General features: G+C 39.2%; 1 protein-coding gene across 5 annotated transcripts in view; it reads right to left on the minus strand.

The window, feature by feature from the left end:
* Positions 1–1,411: 1,411 nt before the first annotated feature.
* The window catches only part of UBXN2A (UBX domain protein 2A), an 18,511-nt gene continuing 1,680 nt past the window's right edge, over positions 1,412–18,242 (minus strand). The window contains exons 1-7 of one of the 5 annotated variants that reach the window (XM_026845342.1): positions 16,027–16,085; positions 15,512–15,568; positions 13,922–14,057; positions 12,048–12,157; positions 10,321–10,461; positions 5,740–5,904; positions 1,412–3,083 (exon numbers count right to left, since the gene is read on the minus strand). In XM_026845342.1, the coding sequence (XP_026701143.1) occupies positions 2,795–3,083; positions 5,740–5,904; positions 10,321–10,461; positions 12,048–12,157; positions 13,922–14,057; positions 15,512–15,568; positions 16,027–16,070 (942 nt within the window). In that variant the 5' untranslated portion in view covers positions 16,071–16,085 and the 3' untranslated portion in view covers positions 1,412–2,794. The other 4 variants (XM_026845344.1, XM_026845343.1, XM_026845346.1 and 1 more) reach the window with 4 other exon arrangements.

Raw genomic sequence — 18,242 nt, forward strand, 5'->3', positions numbered from 1 at the left:
GCTGCTCTTCCTCAGCGGGTGGGTGCCAGGCGGAGAAGGCTTGGGGGGCCGCTCTCACCCTGAGCCCTTCTTTCCCGATTTAACGTGAATTTACAGCCGCGCCAGCCAGCAGCGCTGTCATCCGTCAGCTGGACACGGGGCCACGCAAAAACCCGCACTTGACACTGGAATGCGCCGTGGAAAGAGCCGCTGCCCTCGAAGGCCCTGGAGCCGACACCGTTATTTAGGCACTGCAGGTTCACCCCCGCCACCACCCTGCCCACAGGGAAACGGTCTTGCAAGCATGGTCCCCATTGGAGAAACTAAAAATAATTTAAAATTGCATTTTGAAGTATGAATTCTTTCAACAGCGAGACAGCCTCAGAAAAGAGGGTTTAAGCAAACCGACACTCACGAGGCTTCAAGAGAGAGGTGGACTGCTCAGTCCTATAGCCCAAATACATTATTTGTTCTAAAAAACTAAGCTAGATACAAGGTATGCATGTAACGTTCAAATTCAACATTTAGGTTTTCTCTTCACACAATGTCATCGTAACACGTTAAAACTTTACCACCCGCATTTGCACGTTTCTTCATGAAGGAAAAAAAATACTGAACACATTTCCTTTCTTTGTTCTTTTCTAGGCTATTTCAATTTTGCTGTAAATTATGTTAATGCACAGGCTTTATTCAAAACAGTGAAGGCTTGTGAAGAAACAATGAATAACTGATAGTATTTGTGTGTTTCACAAACTCAAGCATCGATCAAGTTAGTTTTACTGTTGTTTGACCAATGCCCAATGGCTGTCTACAGCACTGAGCAAAAGATTAAGCTGTCCAGACACTACAGGTAGCTAATCAGTCTTTACAAATTGACCGAAACCAATTAGATTTAGCAGAGCCCTGTATTCATTCCAAGGATTTTCTCCAAATTAGGAAATAAGTTAGCCAATGACAGTTTGTTGCCTTTTTTTTAAAGGCAGTTTCTAGTCCAACACGGGATTAGTGCAGTCAGCATCACTCTTGCCTTCTTAAAGATTTGCTCTCAATTTTGTAATTAAGATCACGACACTGTCAAACTGCAAACACACACTCAAGTACACCAAAGCTGTAGCCAGAAACAGCTGATTTCAGTCAAGTACAATATATAGCCAGACAGAATCAAGCTATCCAGTCTCTTAAAATACTGGTAGCAGACATGAGTTAACATTGAAATACGGAATACTTACTGTTCCTTTCCAGAAACATGATCTTTTGGTAACAACCAAAATGGATTTACCTACCTTAAAATTTGACCCCCCACCCCTTCAATTTAAATCAGTCTTGCACTAATTATTTAAATTTCTATGTTGCAAATGCAGGAATACTATACTGCTACTTTGACATTTCATGCACCTTTAGATAGGAACAACTGAGCCTTCAATCAAGCATGTGTGGTTTTCTAATACTTAGTTTTACATTAATACAAATTCAAAAGCACCAATTAATAAAATTCACTGTTGGACGCTCCACAAACTGAGGGTTTTAGATAGAATTCAAGTCACTCCAATCCAGTAATTTTCTATTTAGAAAAAAATCAGGAAATCCCAAACACATCTTTCATTTAACCATGCAAAAGAAGTACAACCCCAACAACCACGCATTTGCGTATGTAGCACAAACTAGTCAGCACTCATTGAAGGCCCCAGGAAAAGTCTTATCCAGAGACTCTAGTTCTGTTCACAAACCCACATGCTACTTAGCAAATGCAGTACAAAATACTTAAGTCTTTATGTTGATTTCACCTTCAGCAAAATGTAAGAGTTGACTACAAATGTTATGCCTCAAGTATAGCAAAACAAAACCAGGAATAGCAAAATAAAAGATCTGGATGGAAAGGGGGGGGGGGAAGAAACCTCAATTTTTAAACAAGGATTTCAACATCTTTGAAACTTGGTCACATGCAATTAATGTCTCAATCAGCTGGCCAGTTCTGGACAGAGGCAGATATACAGTACAAAACCAACTGTGTTCCCCTAAGCCACTATTCCTGTATGGTAATTTCCAGAAAAGCTGAAGTTTTTGTGCGACAAGGCTAAAAGGGAATCTCTGTCCTAATGAGCTAGGTAGTTTAACACCACCCTATGTAAGACACCTGTAGCAGCACAAGAGAGGCAGAAACTACTTCAATCATTGGTAATAATTCCTTCAGAGCTTACTTTGAGGCACTTCATATGCAGTATGCACCAGACTACCTCATTTCTATCTGCTCACACATGCTCCTACCATGTGAAAACCTGATAGAACTTTACAATGCAAATCTTGTAACAAAAGTTAAAACCTGAAGATACTGATACTGAAGATTTTCAAGTTAGGAGTTCAAATGTGAGCTTCCCTGCAGCATGTGTTGCCTAGAAGTTACTGTGAGAAGAATGCAAACTGCAGTAGCCTACATTGAAATATAAGTGAAACCAGTCAGTTCCACTTTAGTCCAAAGTGCAAAAATAAATACTATTTTACCTTAAAACGTGCTATCAGTAGTAATTAAGTCTCAGAGAACTGTTCTCCCTAAATATACTCTAAAGAATTAAGAAGCTTTCTACCTAAGGAAATTCTAAGGATGACCTGCTGTACAGTTACCTCTGCTACGTTATATAGCTAGGCCCTGACCACCAAATTTAGTTGAAAATAATTCTATTACAGCAGATGATAGCACAGCACACATTTTACTCTCAAAGAGCACAGTATGTGAGGATAAGAGTGCATCCAGATATTGGTGGTTACATTTTTGGTTTTGTCTAGTTCCACCTGTATGTAGTTTTTGGCCAGTTAAAAGCTAATTTGATCTTGTATTTTTGATAGCGTTCTTTTGCTCATTCTTGAGCTGTCCATTAGGTGTAGCAGCAGTTTTATAGTCATTGTCAGGTGCTTTTATCACTAAGAGCCGGAAAGGTTCAGTTGTTTTCCGAAGTCTCTGAACAACAACAGCATTTTGCAACTTTGCTTCCTCTATCGTAAGTGTCTCATCTCGCAGCTCTCGAAGTGGCAGCGAAGTAGTCAGCGTGAAAGGAACACTTCCCTCTGATCCTTGATACTTTGTTATGAAGTCTCTGACATGGCTTATTCTGAAAAAGAAAAAAAAAGAAAGAAAATTCAGCATCAGTTGGTCTAATCCTGATACAGACCATATGCACAAGACACACAGTCACCACAAGAAGAGAATGAGACACCCACGCCATGTAATAGCTGATGGCACAAATGGAGGAAGAGAGATGGGGCGGTGTCTTGAAGTGCCTGGTCCACTGAGAGGCAAGGACCAAGGTCTGCATGCTGAGAGCAGTCCCAAGGGAAAAAGGATGACTATCTTATTCTGGGCACTCAAATGCTTCACTGGCTCAGATGGTAGTTTCACAAGCCTACCATTTCTTAACTAGCTGGTGGAGCCCTTACCTGAGGTTTCTGTAGGCACAACCTAGAATAAAGATGCCTCCTGTGTGGTACACATAGCAGAACCATAATAATATTAAAGAAAAAGGGTTTGCAGAAATTGTCTGTATAGTTTATGAGTTAACTAGGTCTAAATCTAGTCTTCTATCAAAGCAGGGGCAGCAATGAATTCATTACAGATTCAAGCAGCCTGTGAAGGTGCAAAGAACCTTGCAACAAGTGAGCAAGATAGAGGTTTTGCTGTGGAACAACCAGAATTGACCAACATAATTAGAAAAGGACGATTACAGGATACGTCTACAGTAAAATAAACACAGTGCCAATGCCCATTCTCTGATCCTGAGGCCAACTGGTATGCTCTGGCTACAGGCAAATTACAAAACTCATCCTTCATCTCCCCCATGCCCATGGGGTTTACTACCTCCTGGGAATGGTCCGTGACCTGATCTAACATCTGAACCAAGCCTAGATATTGAGAAGATGCTAGTTGTCTTGGGGGAAAGTCATACTAACAGTTTAGCAGCACAGATGACCAAATTTTCATGGCTTAGCCATCTTAGTAAGACAGATATAGCCAGCATCTAATTCCTGTGCACACAGGCCTCAATTAAGACCAGTCAGTTCAGTTCCACTTTAGTCCAAAGTGCAAAAATAAATACTATTTTACCTTAAATATTAGATATAGCCAGCACCTAATTCCTGTGCACGCAGGCCTCAATTAAAAGACAGCACTTGGTCTTGGTCTAAGCCTAGAACCGGAAAAGCTCAAGCAGGCATAAATTTTTGGCTGGACATTCGCAGGTGTCTACATGAATTATATCAAAGTTCATTGGGTCCCAAGAGCAACTCGGGCAATTAGCCACCAGCCATCTGCTTTAGGATGAACAAAGTTCCTTTCCAGACTCCATACCTGATGGTCCAGGGTCACACTGACCTAGCAACTGCTCAAGAAGGGACACAACTTGATTCAAGACATCACTACGTGTGCTATTCCTACAACACTGCTCTGCTAGTTGCTTCACTCTCACATCTCCTATACATGCAATCACAATGCTTAAGGATATGTACTCTAAATGGATTTCTCCCTATTTTTTATTAGGTCACGCACAAGTACTGTATACAGTACAAACATGCTGGTCTTGTGGAAAGAGGATATGTTATGATGGAATATTTACTGCAAATCACTTTAAAAAGAGCATCCCATCAGTAAGGCTCTTGTTCTGCTCATCTCAGACTTTTTTTTTTCCCCCCCTATGAAAGCACTTAGCAGCTGTTCAAACTGTTATTTACCAATAAGACAAAAAGCTTCTAAATATACTTAAATGTGTGAAACCTGGAATAATTAAGATATTAAGCTCTCCAATTATTTTTAATTAAAATAGCAATTGACCCTTCAGCAGTATACCACAACAGTGTTTCAGTTTATACCTCAGGCCACTAACAGTAATAAATTAGTAAGCTAAAGAAAAAATTACAGTCATTAACCATCAACTGCTGAGCTTTTCTTCTGACTAGTTAAAGACATACACATTTATCTTGACAGCAGCCTGGGTTATATTGGATCTATGATCACTTAAAATTGCTTCACAAAGAAGCACTGGCATATGATGTGACTGTATAGTACCGGAGTAATTTATCAAATTACAAATTTGAGAAAGGTCTCTACAGACAGTAGTTCTACAATTTAAACAGCTAATCCTACCTTCTCAAAGCTCCCTGCATACATATGCTGCACTGACACCTTTTGACATTATTCCCATTTATAAGTCTTTTTGGGAACTGGAATTTTTACTAATTAAGAATTAAACACACTGGAGGCATTCTGTTCTGTTCATGTTGACATGCAGGTGATGAACCTCCCTGCCAAGGGCACTGACTCTGGCCCTTCTGAGGTTTCACTGGCTCAACTCTAAGTTACATCCTCCAGCTCCCAGCTGTGGTGCTGTCTATGCCCAACGACTAGCAGGCTTTTTACTAAGCAATTTGCTCCAGATGTAGTCATTCTGTGAGAGATCTGTCATCCTAAAAGCTGTTTCCTCTAGTAATGAACAATACCTTAACTTCCACTAACCTACAAAGAACTCCTACAGTTTCCTCAGATTTTCATTTATGCTCAGTTATGTGCTATTAACATCAGTTTACATTCCTCATCTACTCCTCTACTGTCTGCTAAAAGATTCTCAAAATTTGAAAAGTTTTCTAGATACAGCAGTCCAGTGTTAAGTGAACTGATAAGGTAGATTATTGACAGAAATTAGAGACTTATCATGCATACAGGCATAGTCCAAATAGTTCAGATGCACATACATGTGACAGCGTCAAAATAAATCTTACCTGTGAGAAACATTGAATTTCTGAATTATCCTTTCCCCATCAGCTAACCAGATCTGGATGTTAGTGATAGGCTCCAAATCATTTAAGGGTACTAAAGGCAGGTGTCTTTTGTTGTCAGGTCCTTGATGATCATCTCTTACTTTAGAGACTATCCTTGGAGTAGCACTGAAAAGCAAAGCCATATGAGGTTACACATGTGTACACATGGAAGCTTGAACCTCCCTCCAGACGTCTGCTTCTGGAGCTTTCTGCCCTTTGTCAGGGTGCACTGATGACTTCTTTTTTTAACAAATATAGGAATATTGACATAAACGTCAGGTGTTTTTAAGAGTATGCCAATACTTTCTCTTGAAGCCTTCAACATGCTGAAGAATTTCAGTTTGCTCATGCTAAGCATTTTTACAAGATGGCAGGAAACTTAAATATCAAAGGATTAAATACGAATACACAAGAGATGAAACAGTCTGAAGGTTCTTCATGCATTTTTTTGTACTCTAATCACACAGGTGAAACTTTAAGGAGTTTGAGTATTAGATTTGCATACTCAATGTTAATTTTCCCTGTAATGTGATTACAGTAATTCAATTTAACTGAATGTCGTTAGCCTTGATTTAGACCTCAGCATCATCTATTTCAGCTTAGAAGCATTACTCATCTATCAGATAAATCGACTTAATGTGAAACTCCAGGCTGATGCACACAGCACTTGGATTTAGTTTTTTTCTAGGGCACTTTTGACAGATGACCCTACCATAAGGGCAAATATCCATACAATTACTTGACAGAATACAGGGACCTCACTCCAAGTGTGTGGTCTTAAAAAAATTACTGGCAAAAGTTTTTATTCTGAAGAAATATTTGGAGCTTAGAGCTTCTTTCAGGACTACACTTGTTCAGCATGTACTGTTTATCATCATAAGGCCTGATCCAGTGGGCACATCCTCAGCTCATGTGAGTACAATCAGATGTTTGCTTGCAAAGCAATAGCAGTGATTTAAGGCGTTACCATTTCTTCTCTGAGCTCAGCTGTGGTCACTGACTATATGAACACTTCATGGTGGTTTGTGAGACAACTTTATCTTTGCACAGAAAATTGATGAGTTACTGTTTCTTGAGAGTCGTTAACCAACAGCTTCAAGAAGCAACAACTTCTGTTCATGCTTGATCTTAATAGAAAATAAACCCTAATTGCCCTCCACATCTGGAAAAAAAGCAAGATACATGTTGAACAGTCTTGAGAGCAGAGCAACAACAACAACAAAAAAGTTTAAGTCATACTTCATTCCAGCAATGATCAGCTTTTGCTGTCTACTTGATCAGTAGGGTTCAGTTCCAGGTTCAGACACTGAAGCATAAGCACGCATGTGTGAGCTCACTGTCTCCAGCACAGCGGAGGCTGGAGAGGCAGTCAGCCATGCAGCTGTCAGGCTTCTGGTTAGCCTGGGCTGAACTACATCTTAGCTCATCAGTCACAGCTGTAGTTCAGACAACTGTCTCAAATGGATACAGATTTTGGTGTCATTCTCAAACCAACTTCCCTCACAGTCACATCTCAGAATTTGCGGTAGGCACTGGAGATGTTTTTTTCAATAGCAAGTATGTGAAACTGAAGCCAACACGTTAAGCAAAGCTGCAAGAGAAAGTTCGAAGGTCTATATTCACCAAGGTTTAATGCATTTCCATATTCAATAACTTTGTTCTTGTAGAACTGACAGATAAAGCCATCTAGTGGTGGGAGCTTTGACTAAAGCCGCAAACAGAATCTAAGTCTCTTATTAGCCTGAGATCAAAGCATTATCACCCCTTTTAAAGGCTTATTCTTTTTATAAGATTATCAAAAGATGATGTAAACTACAGATCAAAGAGACGTAAGAGCCTTCTGTCAATTTTCTGACAAGAAAAGGCCCAAAAGTTAGGTATCATGCCTTACCCTGGCTAATGGTGAAGAAGCTTGACACACAGTATTTTAGCCCAGTGAGGTTACAGAGCAAGCCCACTTTGCTACAAGGGATTTCAGTCAATAGTTTAATTAGCATGCTTCTGAGGTAGTCTTTAAAATGTATTGATAAGCTTAATAGAAATGTGCAGGTGAAAATCTTGTTATAAACCCAAACTATTAAATGCAGCTGAACAGTGGTAGATAAAACAGAATACACCCATTATATAGCTTCATAAGATATATTGGAAAAGTCTGATAAGTCTTATTTGTTTCTCCTGTACAACGAAAAGGGAGAGGATCAAGTTCATCTGAGTTATATCAAACATACATATCATTTCTAGTTCCTCCATTTTTCCTCCGAGAAGAGTTTTAATGAGCCAGTCAACATACTGATTCATAACATTTTGTCCATCACATAATCCATCCATCTGGGAACTCTGGCAGAAAATCTATAGACTATTAAAAAAAAATTTTATTTGATAAATGGAAATTTAGCTAGGTCATAAGCTGAAGTAAACTGTTCAATCATTTGCCTCTCTCTTTTCTGATTAAGCCCCACAAATGCAACTGTGGAAAGGGAGTTCTATAGCTTAAAGCTTGTTACAGTTCTCAGTGCTACTATTTCCCCACAAGGCTTTTCTGCTGAAAGAGTAGCATATGCATGCAATGGACATTTATTAACATCAGGAAGTGAGCACTGTTTACGAAGTAAGAGCACTTACAGCTCATGTTTCCAGCTCAGCAAAAATACTTAGCCGTCTTTAAAGAAAAGGCTCTGATAGCATAGCAGTGCATAGGCTAGCAAGAGTAGGGAAAAAAAAAAAAAAAAAAAAGGCATTTTATCCAGTCCATAAAGGAAAAAAAATGCTGAGCAAGTTGTAGGAGGTCTCAGTGTACAAGACCAGTCAAATGAAATTCAGAGAATAGCATGTCTCCAGGACTTAAGTCACCTATTGGGAAGCAAGATCATTACCTGCTGTAGGTATGACAGAGCACAACAAGCAACTGAACAAGCTACCATTTAGAATTGGTTAGCAGTGGAAACCAGGCACACTGAAGATCTTTTTGCTTTTGCTATATACAGGTCTACTTGTAGATAAAATAAGATTAAGTTCTTGAATGTCGTTTGCTCAGGATTTCAGTGCTACTGAAAGAAAGCTTGCAGCATCTCATCCATCTTTCAAGGAAAGACTTTCCCCATTGACTGTATCTACTCAAGCATGTAGCAACTGAATGGACTGTGCCGCAGAAACAGACGAAACTGATAAGACAGATACATGCTTCTCTGCAGCAGCCTGGAATCACTTATCCGTTACCGTTATCAGTCTCTTACTTCGCGCATTATTATCTTCTTCCCCTGCCTCATTCACTCCTATGCAAGTCACACTTTCGCCCAGCACAAGCACTGGGCCTTAGCAGCAAGCCCTTACCACTTAATCAAAACAAGCTGTTCTCCAAAGGTTTCACCACAGTCAACTAACCCCAGTCGGCCAGTCACTAAGCAGTCCCACCTGTGAAGAATTCCTGTAGGCTCCTGGTCACTGAACATGTTCTGTTCCCTTGGCTGAAGGCTGCTTTTACAGGTATAAAAGTTTTACACAACAGGGATATGTGAAGCAGATAATTTGGCTGAAGTAAGCAAAAGTCACAGGGATCAAATACATGAACTCCTGGCCTGCCTCTCTGACAGCCATCCAGAACACAGTACCGTTGGGTTATAAATCAAGTCCAGTTTTAGCACTGGCATTAGCAGCTGACACTTCAACCACAAGAGAGTCAGGGAGTAAAGGCAAGAGGATTACTAACACACTAAAATGTCTTACTGTAATAAATGCATGATTAAATACTGAGGAATTTTAAAAGAATGCAAAATAGCCTCTTAGTTCTTCAGTTCCCTTTATGGGATTGTCATACTCCCCTCTTAACACACAAAGTATTGCACATACAGCTTTAAAAGAGATTCTTTTAAATCACAGCAGAGTGACAGCCTTTCAGATGGAAACAGTTCTGCTAATATTGAGACCTCGAACAAAAAGCCAACAGCATGCTGGCTGTATTAAGAGGAACACAGCCAGTAAAGCGTGGGAGCTGATTATACCTCATGCAGCACTTGTTAGACACACTGAAATAATGCATTCAGGTCTGGTACCCAAAATAAAAGAAAGTTGTTGATAAACTGGAGCAAGTTCCACTGAGGGCCACCTAGATGGCCACAGGCTAGAACATTCACCCTGTGAAGAGAGGCTGGAGGGCCTTGTTCAGCCTGTGGAGATGGTGTCAGAGGGACACACCTAACAGCAGCCTGCTGGGGTCCACAGGGCATCATCAAGAGGAGGAAGCCAGGCTCTTCATGGTGGACATAAACTGAAACAAGAGATGTTCAGACTGGATACAAGGAAAAATTTCCCATGAGGACAGTACAGCACTGAAACAGGCTTTGCAGCTTCCACTCTTGCAGGATTTCAAGGCCCAACTGAATAAAAGTCTGAGCAATGTCATCTGTCTCCACAGCTGACCCTGCTTTGAGCTGGAGCTCAGATTAGAGAGCTCCACAGCTTGTGTTGGAAGTGACCTCTGAAATCCTTTACTATAGCTATAGCCCCCTTCAGCTACTCAATCACAGACCCCATCAGACTACTCACCTTCCTAATCGGTAACCATGCCCAGAAAAAGGATGAAACATTGGCTTTTTCGATGACAAATACACCTTATCTTTTTTATCTTCCACTTTCATGTCTACCTCCTCCTTATCAAAAACTTTCCGTAGCTCAAAAGGCAGTTCCCTTAAGAAAGAAAAGAAAGAATGTCAGAAAAACAACTACTATATTGTTTTCAGTATACAAAATAGATTAATGATTAATACCTGTTCTATGTTTATCCTTTCAAGGACAGTGCTTTTAAAAAAACCAACTTCACAGGTATTTACTAAGAGTTATGTTAAGTGCAAGACATACAAACAACTTCAAGTTCCTGAACTGCAAATTAACTAGAAAGTGAACAATAAAAAAACCAAAAAAGACATCATCGTGCAAGTTGTTGAATGATGTTCAAATTTACTCAGCAGTTACCACTCCAAAGCACATAACATGTAGGAAGTTCAGTATTGCCATACACTGCTGCAAAAGATTAATTTATTTTATCCCCATACTAAAACAACAACAAAAAAAGACAATTGGCTTTTAAAGAGAAACAACTGAGTTTAGACACAATATGTTTAATTACAAATAAACACGAATTTCAGCTTTTAAAAATTAGATCACCACTAATAACTACACTCTTTAGTGAAGTAACACCACCTCAGTAATGTTTTATTTGCATTAAGCAGAACACAACAATGCCTTTGTCTATCAGCTCTGATGCAGATACTACGTTTTTGGGTGGTGGGGCTCAGCTGGCACAGGGGCTGTACTAAGTGCTTCTCTACCATCAACAATTATGCAGGAACTATCTTGTAATTAACATCTTCCCAAGCAAACGGCGGAAGAAAACTGGCAAACTTTCGATGAGCACATAGAAAGCAAACAAAGGGCTTTAAACAGTACAATTAATTGCTCTTACTACTAACACAGGTCACAGCAATAGAGGAGAAATAAAATGTAAAATTAGTATTTCTGATGGCTAGCAAAGTATGGAAAAGACAAAAAATACAATGGCTTAGTAATTTCACATACTTGAAAAGGAGTTATTAAATTATATTCTCTGTAAATTTATATTCTTGGCTCCATTTTTATGGGGTGAGGAAATAGACCACAAATTAAAGGCTTGTATGGTCAACCTGCTTTTTTAAAGTAACACTGCAAACACTAGCAGAAATCAGGATGTCACGCTAACTTTTAACAGGGCGATAAAAGTAAGATTGCTATATACACACAAATGACTAAGATAGCAAGTCTGTAGTAGAAAAAAATGTCTGAAATTTAAGACTGATCAGTGTTTCTTGATGTTACATGGAACAACTGTGTCCATTTAAGGCTTTTTATCACTAAAAAGAAAACAAAGACCAGAAAACCAGAAATACTCAACAACCTGGGCACCGAGATCATTAGTCAAAGCACCATTTGATCAGTAGCTTTTACTGGGCACTCTGATTTATTCTTTATTTCATTCGCCACCTGCTGTGCCCCCTACCAATCCTCGCTTTTATCTATTTCATCAGCAACTGTACAACTACTGCAATTGAAAGCTATATTAAACCTGTTGATGTTAAAACAGCCATTAGCCCTGCAGGAACTGAGACAGGCAGCGGCCTACGCTCCTACAGGGATGCTGCAGCGTAGCAAAGCCAAGCAGCTATGTAAAAAATTTAGAGCATAAGCTAAGTGCTATCCAAAGCACATTAACTCAGTCTGATTAAGAACACAAAACTCACCCTTTTTTAATGGAGTCCAAGAACTGCTGGTTTGCAACATCAGTGTAGCTCCTAAGTTCACCCTCATTTACTGTAAACCCATTTTTCCAAAGTTTAACAATTACATCAACCTATAAAGTAAGAACATCTCATTATAACACTGATGTAAAACCAGCTTGATATACCCACAGTACCCTATGATTGCAAATCATCCACTGCACAGACTAAAAATACTGAGAAGGCTCACTATAATCTGTTTCGGCCCTGTGCCAACAGACAGAGCAACTGCAATGAGTAAGTGACATTTCCAAGTATCTTGTGTCAATCAGGGTTAGAAATAAACCTTCCCCCAATCATTTTGCTTTGCTAGGTCAAGAACACTCCTTCAATTCAGAAGGAAAAAAAAAAAGCTGGAAGATCCCAGCCAGCTGCAACTCTTCAAGAGCTAATTTGAGAGCACACATGCCTAGTGTTGGAATACCAGCTACCAGAATAGTCCAGATGGGGATTTATTAGGGTAGAGCCTTGTTCTGATCATTCAGGAGGATTTTCTGAAAGTAAGGCATTGAGATAATGCATGTAGAGGCCTTTCACTCAGAAAATGAAGCAAATATCAGAAAATTTACTTTCAGACAGTAATACATTTTTTATTACCCTGGAATTTCTGGATATATTCAAAACCTTGGTGTTAGGGAAATGAAAAAATAAATTCCAAGTAATTCATTGACTTTGCCAGAGAACATCCACTAAAGACTTGTAGCCTTCACACTGTTTGCTGATACGTCTTCAACTTCAACATAGATATATTTGGGATTGCACTTTCATATTTATGCATCATGCCATTTAAGGAAGCATTTGATCACCCAGGTCTGATCCCTGAAATAACCTTGTCTTGACAGATACTTGGCCACATGTACATGCTTCATATACTTCAAATGAAGAATTGACCTTAGCTGGAAATTAGTTTGTTGATAGCACTTGACAATTTTCTTTTTTTTCTTTTTTTTTGCAGTTTGACTTATTAGAAGATGACAGTTACATAAATACACAGTATTTGCAAGCTACTGAATAAAATTCCTTCTCTTTTGGTTGGTTAATCTGTCAGAAAAGTACACAGCATTCAGCAAGATTACCTTCCTTTAAAAAGTCTTGTGTCTCCAATGCATATGGAAGGAGTTCTCTTCATGAGAAAGTTCTTCTATGGTGAACCAGCACAGAAGTTAACATGGACTAATTATTCCACACCAACTTCCCATTCTGCCATCGACACAAGTACTGCCACAGAAACCTCTTCCAGAATCGCAGTTTAAGGTATTGCTCCTGACACTCCTTTTCTCCCAGGCTCAGTTGGGGATTCATGAACATAATTTCCAGCAACGCCCACTCCAAATTTCTCCTTGATATCTTTGTTCTACATGGCCTTTTTTGCCAGCCCCTTACCAGTCTTTGGGAAGTAACACAAAGTTACAAAAAGGACAGAATCACTGAGATATAGACCCATACTAACATCCCACTACTACAACTATACACGAGAGCAAATGAAAAAAAAATTGTGCTATGCCTCTGCATAAAAAGGCTACAACTCTTTAAACACCTTTTTACGTAACAGTAGTTGTCATTTCTTGCACCTCACGATCAGTGCACTTTCCTCACTAATAAAGTAGAAGTACATTAGCCAATGCCAGCCCAAGTCCTAGAACAACGCTAAAACCACTATAAGAAGTGACAGCCAGAAGCACAAGCCTCACTAACTAAAAGATGAGAGACTGTTCCCACTGCTGTCTGAATTCTGTGCATTTATTTACAGATGTCCTGGATAAGACTGCTGGACTTCTTGCATTTGTTTTCCAGAGTGCTATTATGTTAAACTTGAGTATTTTTTCTTCACCACCTACCTGGTTCTTGACTGTAGTTGGGGGCATACATATAGCACCAACCTTCTGAGCTTCTTCAAAAAGGTTATCTACAAAGTAGTCACAGTTTTGTTCTCTACCATTCAAAATCTGATCGTCAGTTCCCGATTTACACATCCTGCAGAACAAAGACGTAAGTAAAAATAATGCCTCGGAACACATTAGGAGACAAGCAGTTACCCTAACAGTTCAGTACCAAGAGGCATAAAAGGCATGCTCCCTTGCACCCAGCTTACTTGGTTGTTACAAAACATTGTCAACTTTGTGTTGTGCCTTTTCTATAAACTTCTTACGAACCTCTAACTGCTACTATTTTCATTTCAGAAGCACGAGCTAAAGAATGACAGTAGAAAAGGTGGATTCATCCATGCAGAACCTTCTAAACTTGGTATCAGAGCAAGGAGTGCAAGTTAGATGATTCATACTCTTAATTCAGACCATCAAACATTCAACTGCACACCAATAAAAGGCCCTCCTTAAAGCATTTCCATGATATAGGCTTGGGTGACTTCCCTTGTCGTAAGTTAAAAAAAACCCACATGGAAGAAAATTGCCCTAGGATTTACTCCCCCACCCCCATTTGAACCTCCACATTCCCAGCACCATCACAGAACCACCGTTACTGTCTCTGAAAATGCCTTAGAGAAACTCGGGAACAAGTGACTCAACACCACTTGAACATCCTGATGAAATACAATAGAAGACTTTAACACTGTGGAGACTGCCAGAGTATTAAAAAAGATGCATAAACCACTTTTTTTTTTATAGAACATTGTGTATGTGACAGCTGTTTCTGTTAGATTTTCACCAATCAAAATGCAGAAATATGCAACCTAAATGAATGATTATCTTTCAGTTTAGGTTCTTTGCATAGTAAGAGGATTATGCAGCTTTTGGTAAACATTGCAGGAGTTACTCATATTGGAGATTCAGAAAAGTCTATTTTGAGCAATTCAGAAAAAAAAAATAAAATCCCAGCTCTTGAAAAATATCCAGTTTTACATAAAACTCGGCATTGAATTCAAGAGCAGCAATGCTTACTTGAATGATAAATAGATACATTTGCATAAAAAGGAATTGTTTGCTGTCCATCTATGCAACACTAAGAAACCCTACAGATTAAGATCTTTAAACAAAAGAAAAACTCAAAAAACTACAGACAACATTTCAAAAGTACACTGTCCTCATTTCAGTTTTCTAATAAAACAAAAGAAACTTAAAACTTAATCTAGGTATTCACTATGTTTTACCTCAGAAACGTAACTGGAAAATCAAACATCTCCATATCAAATGCAGAGATGCACAGTTAGCAATTTGTAAAGCTGCCTTACTATTTTAAATGAAAATATTTATGCAGCTTTTTGCATCTAGGAAGCATTCCAGTTATGTGAAAAATCTTTCAGCAAAACAATTTCTTTTTTTTTTAAAAAAAACCCCTTCAGTATACGTGGAACAGGTGAATATAGGAAAAAATAATTTAAATTTAACATAAAGTTTGAAAAGTCATGACAAGACACACAAACAGCAATAGGAAAGGAAGAGGGAAAAGGGGGAGGGGGAACTGGCACCTACCATTCTTTCTTCACAGTTTTCATATTCTCCATGTCTTTCATTCTGGTGCTTCCCCTAATTACATTAAAAAAAAAAAAAAAAAAAAAAGCAAAACAAACCAAACGACAAAATGCCCAGCACATTTTGGCTCCTTTTGTAGCTGAAACACTCTTTTTAATTTTTCCTGTGTTGATAGTACGTTTAACCAGAAACCTCAACCTCCCCCCCACCAAGTCTCCAGATGGTTCTTTGTTTTCCTGCAGTTTCTAATTTAATGACACATGAACCATACATCGGTTTCAGACATTCAAAAGGAAGATCACTTTATCATAGAAGTACAAAATAAATTCCACAATAATCATGTGAATTGAAAATACATGCTCATGCTAAACAAGGAACAAATACCACATTCCTTTTCTGAGCAGTATGATTTAAACTGCCCTGATTTTTCACAACACAATGAGACAGTTGCAGAAAAACTGCACTGCTGCTGCTGGCATTATAATGACCTTCACCTCAATAGTACGCATTATCTTTCAGGTTCCTCTTCCCACCATACCTCACCATATTGGTGCAGCATCCCAGACACTGAATTATCATTTCTGGTCTACTGTTTAGCTGGAAAGAAAATCCTGGATTTGCAAATACTAAATATACTACAGGATTAGTGTGCCGAGTCATAAGAAATTAATGCCATACTGATCTCATTACACTCACCTCTGAGCTCTCTAAAAAAAAGTTATAAAAAGTCACAAAAAGCCAGTGACCCCCCAAAATGCCCTTGAAAAAAATAAAATCACTTCAAAATTAGACAAGCCCCCAGGAGAACATAAATTTTAAGTTGCAACTGTGTTTAAAGAGTTATTCCTGAAGACTGATGGGTACAGGTTACACTGATGATGTTCTGCTCCTGGCAGGTTTGGGATTAAGTCATGATACCGGTAGTTCATGGCTTTTAGAGTGTGTCAAACTAAGCAGTGCCAACCATCATACTCCTGGAAACTGAGTATGCACAGCAAGATGAAAATAAATGTTAAGTGGTCTTGACACCTAATTTAACAAGATGGAGAGGTTAGGGGGAAACAACATTCACTGCAGCACTGACAAAAACAACCCCATTAATTTATTCAGTACTAATTCATGTTTCTCAGGAGGTTAGTACTGGTATTCTTTCATCATGAAAGTTAAATCTTTGTGCCACATGTTCTATAGAAATTTATATAAGCCTTCAGAAAATCCCAATAACAACCAGAAAGATTCAGTCAGTATGTCCATAACAGGTTTTGAAATTTAGGCAGCCTTCAATTTAATGCTGTTAGGCGTAAGATCAAAATGTTATACTTAGCACACCTTTGACATATCACACAAGATGCAGTAGAGTCTTGCTGAGGTGTTTTTTTTTTTTTTCCCCTACAAGTGTTCTGCCAGAGCATTTTATATATATCAGGCAAGCCTGTGCTGGTACATTATGACCTTATAAGCATATCTGATTGCTGTACTTGGAACTTTGTACCTGCACTTGGAAAAAAATGAACTTTCGGTATCAAGTAAGCATGGTGAATTTAAGAGTGCTTAAAAAATACAACTTTTCAAACTTCTCCTACATTAAGCTTTACCACACTTTATCACAAAGTATTTTTTTTGTGTTCTGTGTTAATGTGATTATCTTCTAATCTTTCATTATTCAACAGACTACTCCCCAAAGCAACAAGAGCCACCTCCAGCCATCTGCTTTTGTTGATTCTCCGTGACTTGTCATCAGCGCTGTTAAAAAGAGACAGACACAATGAAGCAGCTCTTCAAATTAATTCTTTTGCTACATTAGGCTGGCCTCAAATGTGCATGAATAGTATTCAGAACTGGTCAGCTGTGAAAGTCGCTGTTCCTTCTCAAGTACAACAGCAATTACACTTAGAAGAAGTGTTTGTGTTAATGTATCAAGGTAAAGAAATCAGCCTATACAGCGTATTGATGTTTATTATGACTGAAAAGCCATTAGGAGATAGCGATCAGACTGCACGGCAAGCACTTTAGCTCAGCAAGCCAACCCAACGAGCACAAACAACCTCTCCTGCCAACTTCTGACAGACATCCCTAGATGTCACTTAAAACATTAAAGAGTTTTGTTTTTTTTTTTTTCTCTGTGTGTGTGTGTGTGTGTGTGTGTCTGTGATAAAAAGTATCACAGAACTGAACTTCCACCTCCGGAAATTAAGTTTAAAACACAGGAAGAACCTGAAGCTGCCAGCAGGCCACCACAGCTATACACCTGATCGCAGCGGTGGGGCACTCAGGGCCCTTCCCAGCCCGGACAGGTCCTGCCGTAGGTGGTCAATATTGTTGAGCCTACACATCCAGTTACTTTGATGCAAGAAAAACAAATCAGAAACTACATCTGATGCTTTAATTGCTCTGAAGAGCGGAAGCATTCAAGCAAGCCCACGCAGCCCTCTCCCCCCATGGAAGTCTGTCTTACTAACTTCGGCAGAAAGTAAACTCAAGTTGAAAGCCGCTTACAGCAGAGCGCAGTCTATCGCTATACCACACCGAAACAAGGACTGAAAACTGCACCGCACCGTGCGACAAAGAAACAAGCAGCTACAGAAAAATGGCATGTGCTAATGAAAGGCGAGAAGGGCATCAAACCTAATGGCCTGAACGTGACTGATAACGCTCAGGTAAACGTTTCCTCTCCAGCTGCCCAGAAGGGCTGTGCGTTTCGGAAAGACACCTGAGTCGACCCCCCCCCCCC

Source organism: Athene cunicularia (genome assembly GCF_003259725.1).
Source record: "Athene cunicularia isolate RWA chromosome 3 unlocalized genomic scaffold, athCun1 chr3_part1, whole genome shotgun sequence".
NCBI classification, from domain to species: domain Eukaryota; kingdom Metazoa; phylum Chordata; class Aves; order Strigiformes; family Strigidae; genus Athene; species Athene cunicularia.